This window comes from Drosophila pseudoobscura, chromosome X (genome assembly GCF_009870125.1).
Source record: "Drosophila pseudoobscura strain MV-25-SWS-2005 chromosome X, UCI_Dpse_MV25, whole genome shotgun sequence".
Lineage (NCBI taxonomy): Eukaryota > Metazoa > Arthropoda > Insecta > Diptera > Drosophilidae > Drosophila > Drosophila pseudoobscura.
The window spans coordinates 63,723,176-63,729,175 of NC_046683.1; the positions used below are offsets into that span (position 1 = coordinate 63,723,176).

Genomic DNA, 6,000 nt, shown 5'->3' on the forward strand with positions numbered 1-6,000 from the left:
GTGTTTGTATTTGTATTCCCGCTGCTGTGCTTTGCGGCCAATTAATTTAAGAATGAAATCGAAATCTTGGCATTACTTTTGTCGGGGGGGTTACAGAGTGGCAGAGGAGGGTGGAAGGGGGGGAATACGTCAATAGAAATAAGAATTTCAGGCTAGATATTGGAGGTGAATGGGAGCCAAAGATACCCTCTGAAAAAGAGTTTTTTTTATGGAAACATAGGTGTAGAAAAGTATCTTGAGAAAGAAGAAAGACATATAAGGATTTAAAGCCAGAAAGATTGCTCTCAAGGGGGTGTTACGGGTCTGTGTCTTGCGGGAAATATCTGAATGATTCTATGACAGTGCCTAGTGGAAAGTTTCATTGGATTATCTTTAGAAACACGAAAGATATAGTGCTTTTAGACCAGAGAATACTTTGCCTTGCAATAGGGTTTTCTTTAAAACTGAGATTTTTGCTATGAAAATTCAGAACACCCATAAAATCCCTCAAAATGCCATCAACCATTCATCTAGGGTATCACAAAAAAAAAACAAAGAATTATTTATTGTTCATGTATTTTTGTTGTTGTTTTGTTTGAAATTTATGAAGCAATTTAAATATGTTTTTATGGGCAACATTTACACCTTTTAATGGGATTTCCAGCAGCCCCCAAAATCACATGGGATTTATTGATCAATATCCACTAGTTAACGCAGGAATTTATGGCCAATTTGCACTAGTTATTGATATTAAGAGAGAGCCGAATCAGAATTCCATTCATTGGGAATGTATTTCGAGCAGTTCTGCTAGTTCTATATCTTTTTATAGCCACATCAAAGCATTTTCCCCATAATTCATTCTTTAAAAAGATACCAGAAAAAAGCAACAACAATTTACTACCAAAAAGAAAGAAAAAGTGTATATCAAAGAATCCGAGAATGACGCTTACATATTCCCAACGATTGCCAAAGATACAGATACAGATACAGCCACAGCTACAGATATATAGAGGGACCTGTATTTTTCTTATTGGCAATCACTGGGCCCCCAGTACCGATCCCGATCCCGATCCCCGAACCCGATTTGTGTGTGTGTTTTTCTATTTTGCTTCTTTTTTCCCCCCCCCCCCCCCCCCCCCCCATTGTTGATCATTCTCGAAAATTGTTTTTGAGTACCGGACATGACGTCAATAAGTGGGCGTTTGTGTTAATTTTCTTTATTTTATAACCCCCTGCCGGGGAGGACGTATACTTTCGGTTCGCAGTGTACGTGGATCTATGCCATACTATGTATAAGCACGATATTTATGGGGAGACTCGAACGTCCCCTAACGTGTACCTAGGGGCATGGTCCATGCCACTGGAATATCTCTCTCTCTCCCTCTCTCTCTCCCTCTCTCTCTCCCTCTCTCTCCCTCTCCTTTCCTTGTGGATATATGCCCCCATTGGCGCTAGAAACAATTTTTATGCCTCACTATAATAATAATAATAATTCGTTGGCCTTTTTTTATCGCTTCGATATGGGAATATACTTTGTTTTGTTCAGTAAACAGTCTTATTTTTTCTTCATATTTTTTTGTTATTTTTTATTTTTGCCTATATGGCGTTTTATGGTTATAATTTCCTGTATTTCCTTATTTGCCAGCACCAGCGAGTGCTCTTTAATTATGTGTGCAAGCAAATGTTTATCGCGACTGCGACAGAGAACAGAGTGCGGAGATCGTAGAGGATCGCCTGCTCCTCTAGAAGATGGTGTTCCACCTTCTTCTCAGATCTTTTCTCTTCTTCTAGAGAGCTTTCTCTACTCTCCAGAGCTTCTAGAGATGTTTGTCGCCTTTAGAGATCTCTCTCGGACTATCGAGATCTTTCGGTTAGTCTCGCGAGGCAATCGATCAGTGGGCATTACTCATACGCCGCATGGACCGGGACCGGGACCGGGACCGTGGCCTCAGGCCTCAGCAAAAGAGATTAACTTTTGCTCTCGCTGTTGTTGTTGTTGTTGTTTTGCCATAAATCTGACAAAAACATGCCATAAAAATACCATAAAAATACCATTGTTTTGCCATAAACATGTGCCATAATCATCAGCACATCATATCATACGGTCTACGCGATACGCGATCCGATCCCCAGTTCAAAGTTCATTCAGAATCTTGAGATCTTTTTACGCTAATTTTTGCGCCATTTAATAATGAAAGTTATGTCCATATTTTTGATAGACAAACGGAAATACTGAATGGAATTTGTGGAAACACGAAATCAAATCAAATAAAATTCTAGAGGCCAGATAGAGGCGGGCTGGGGTGCGGTGGGGTGAAAGCAATTAAGACAGATAATGGGGGTTACCAAATGTCGAGGGCGGCATTCGAAATTTGTTTGTACATATACTCGAAAGCAACCAGAGAGGGAGAGAGGGCGAAAGAGAGAGAGAGAGAGAGAGATTACTACCGCCAGATCTGTTTGGCAGCAGTCTCTCAAGTAATTTGATCTCCAACTCTAGATCTCTAGACCGAACCGAACCGTACCCACAAATTCCATAGAAAAAACCCCAGAAAGCGACATAATCTTCAAAAAAATCATGTGCTCCCGCCCCATTTCAAGTGAAACTCCAAAACGAGTGACGAGAAATATAATTATTATAATAAAAACCTCAAGATTATGCCTTTTATAAATATGTATCTCAAGAAGTGTTTAAAAGATGGTTTTTTTGTTTTAATTAACAACAAAACATTAAACCCGTAAATAGAGATGAAAATTTGCAAAAAGTTCATTAAAAGCAAAAAGAAAAATGTACTTTGAACCCCGGGCACGCCCTGGTTTCTTATGGCGAGAAGAGACCTTGTGTGTATTTGTGGGGTGCCCACGTGATCTACGTGATATTTTGATTAATTCGTGGAATTCTTGCAGTTTCTTCGGGATCAAAGACCCCCATTTAAGGCACGGAAATTTACTAGAGAAATATCATTATAATACCGCCGAAAGAAACTTTAACTAATGATATATCATCGCTAAATGTTTAGAAATTCTGTAAAAGCATCATTATTATCAGTATGATGGATTGGAAAACCTTTAAATGTTAGATATATCTCAGGAATTGACTGAAATATCAAGAAATATCATTAAACTCGAGAAACGTGTGATGCAGCAGAGCCCCTCGGTTGATTTGAGCACTGCTTGCTTTGGCCTGCAATAAAAAAATCATAATAAAATATATGCTACGATATCCTATAGATATAAACCCTAAAATATGCTTAAACTAATGAAAATCTTTCTTTCTTTTTCGTTTACAGATAGCAATCGTAGCAAAAAAGGCAAACACTGCAAAAGGATGAAGGCAAATCGAGCTGATTCCGAGGGCAGAAACTATTATCGAAGGCATTGAGAGACCCGAGAGAGAGAGAGAGCGAGATATATCCAGAGAAAAGATATATATGCAATAGCGCGAGAGAGCGAGAGAGAGAGAGCTCTGGAGGCAGAGGAGGCGGTGGAGAGGAGACGGGAGAGAGGAGAAAGGAGAACGAGAGGAGAGGAGAGGGGAGAGGAGAGTGAGTGAGTGAAAGAGAGAGTGTAGCAGGAGAGGAGCGGTAGCGGGAGTATTGGAGTACAACACTACATGGATCGCAGAAATGGCGGCGATCCCTTGGCGCCACCCCGGCCCCCGAAGCTATTACCGCGCGTGCATCGACCAAGGGCGCCGGAGCCGACAGCACTAAGTGGTGTCCAGGGAGGAGCATCCGTGGCATCGACAGCAGCAACCACAGCAGCAATCCACAATAATAATTCACAGCAGCAACAACTTAGTATTAACGCAACGACGACAGCGACAGCGACAGCGATAGCGACGACGATAAATAATAACACGATATCGATAATACCCGCATCACCGATTTCGGCCGATTACGATTCCGATTATCAGATCCATCATCTGACATTTCTGCCACAGCGACCGAGCAGCTTGAGTCGCAACAGCAGCAACGCCTCCTCATCGACAGCGACTGCGACTAGCAGTAGCACGGGAACGGGCACCGGCACGGGCTCGGGCTCCATTTCCGTATCCGGTTCGAGCTTCCGCAGACGGCCGCCAGCACCGGCGCCACTGTTGAGCCTAGCATCCGCGGCGGAGAACAACAACTTCCTTAGTCATTTCCAAACCAGCGCTGATCAACCAGTGCCCCAGTCTCCAGTCACACTGGCGCAACCGCGACCCGAGTCCGAGAGGCTAACGAACGAGTATGTGGACACGCCGCTGCAGCATGCCACGCGCATGCAGCATCCGGCTGGGCAGCAGGACAATGGCCAGACGACAACGCATCATTTGCTGTTGCTGCCACAGCGGCAGCAGCACCATCAGCACCTGCAGCACCTGCAACACCCACACCCGCACCAGCACTCGCATCACCATCAGCAATCCTCCTTTGGCCAGCAGCCACCTCATGTCCGGCTGGGAGCGACGACGGCGGCAACGACGGCGACGCAGGGAGGAGCCGGAGCCGGAGCAGGAGCAGGAGCAGGAGGAATCGATCATACCGATGGCTTATTACATTCACATTTGCACTCCACAACGCCAGCGCAACAGCAGCAGCATCACCTAAGCAAAGGACAACCCGCCACAAAGCCTCGACTGGGACTGGGCTTGGGCTTGGGCCTGGGCCTGGGTCTGGGACTGTCGCAGCAGCCCATCACGCAACCCATCATCACCAAGCAGCCGACAGCCACAACACCCGCCACGCAGACGCTCCAGTCGCAGACGCAGACGAGCAAGGAGCACATGCACGCACTGGAGGAGCTGCTGCAGGCCCAGCCCGGCAACGGAGGCGGCGGACCCGGGCCCATTGTGATGGGGGGCGATCCGACGCTAATGATACCCATTGTGTGTCCGCGGTGCGGCCGCTGCCGCTGCGAGCAGTGCCAGAGTCCGCGCCCGCTGCCCCAGACATGGGTCTGCAACAAGACCTGTCTGTGCAGCGCCGAGTCCATCATCGACTATGCCTCCTGCTTGTGCTGCGCCAAGGCGTTGTTCTACCACTGTGCGCGGGACAACGACATGGACTGCGATGACGGCAACGGCACCCCGTGTGTGGACAATCCCTGCTCCTGCGGCCCCTACAAGCGCACCCAGAGATGGGGCTGGCTGGGGGCTCTGTCGATTGTGCTGCCATGCCTGTGGTGCTACTGGCCGATGCGGGGTTGCATGAAGCTCTGCGAGAAGTGTTACGGGCGGTTTGCGGGCCGCGGGTGTCGCTGCCAGGGCGTGGGCGGGGCGGGCGGCATTGGCTCCACCAGCAGCATGCTGCCGATTGTGCCACTGGGCGTCAACGGAGCCAACGGCGGACTCGGCGGCGGCCTCAATGGGACGACCAACGGAGGGCAGATCGGCGGAGCAGGCATGGGAACCTTGAGCCAGGCCAATGGCAAGGCCATTGATCATGGCTGCAGTGCGGCCGCCAGTCGTATCCTTCGCAAGGGCGACCTCACACCCGAGAAGCGGCTCCTCGACTCCAGTCCGGACTACTAGAGGGGGGAGTCCCCCCGTGTTCTGTGTGTGGTTTTTCCCAAGCCGAAAAAACCTCAGACACAGGGCAATGAAAATTCACCAAGCAGGAGCTGGAATCTGGAGCTGGAAAGTGCGGTGGAACCCAACCCCTAAAAATATATATAGTATATATACGAAAGAAAATATTTAATATATGAATTAAAGGATATAAAAACAAGAGGAAAGAAAGAATGAACGAAAGAAAGAAAGAAAGAAAGAGAAAAAATTAAATAACCAAAGACTGCAAACAGATAATTATTAATTATTAGAAATGTTATTTAAAAAAAATACAATTTTTTTTTTTGCTTAATTAAAAAAAGGAAAGGGAAATGAAAAAGAGAAGCGGGAATCCGAGGAAACCGGGAAAACCGGGAAAAGAAAGGGACAACTAAAGGATTAGGGATTTATATTTGGCTTTTTATGATGATGTGTTTTTTGTATTATTTTCAATTTTTTTTTTAATTTTAAATTTTAAAATTCAATGTTCA

General features: G+C 46.2%; 1 protein-coding gene across 2 annotated transcripts in view; it reads left to right on the forward strand.

Moving 5' to 3' along the window:
- sty (sprouty signaling antagonist) overlaps positions 1-5,720 on the forward strand; it is a 28,353-nt gene extending 22,633 nt beyond the window's left edge. For both annotated transcript variants that reach the window (XM_015188437.2, XM_001352824.4), the window contains exon 2: positions 3,270-5,720. In XM_015188437.2, the coding sequence (XP_015043923.2) occupies positions 3,593-5,494 (1,902 nt within the window). In that variant the 5' untranslated portion in view covers positions 3,270-3,592 and the 3' untranslated portion in view covers positions 5,495-5,720. The remainder of the gene's footprint in view (positions 1-3,269) is intronic.
- Positions 5,721-6,000: the final 280 nt, after the last annotated feature.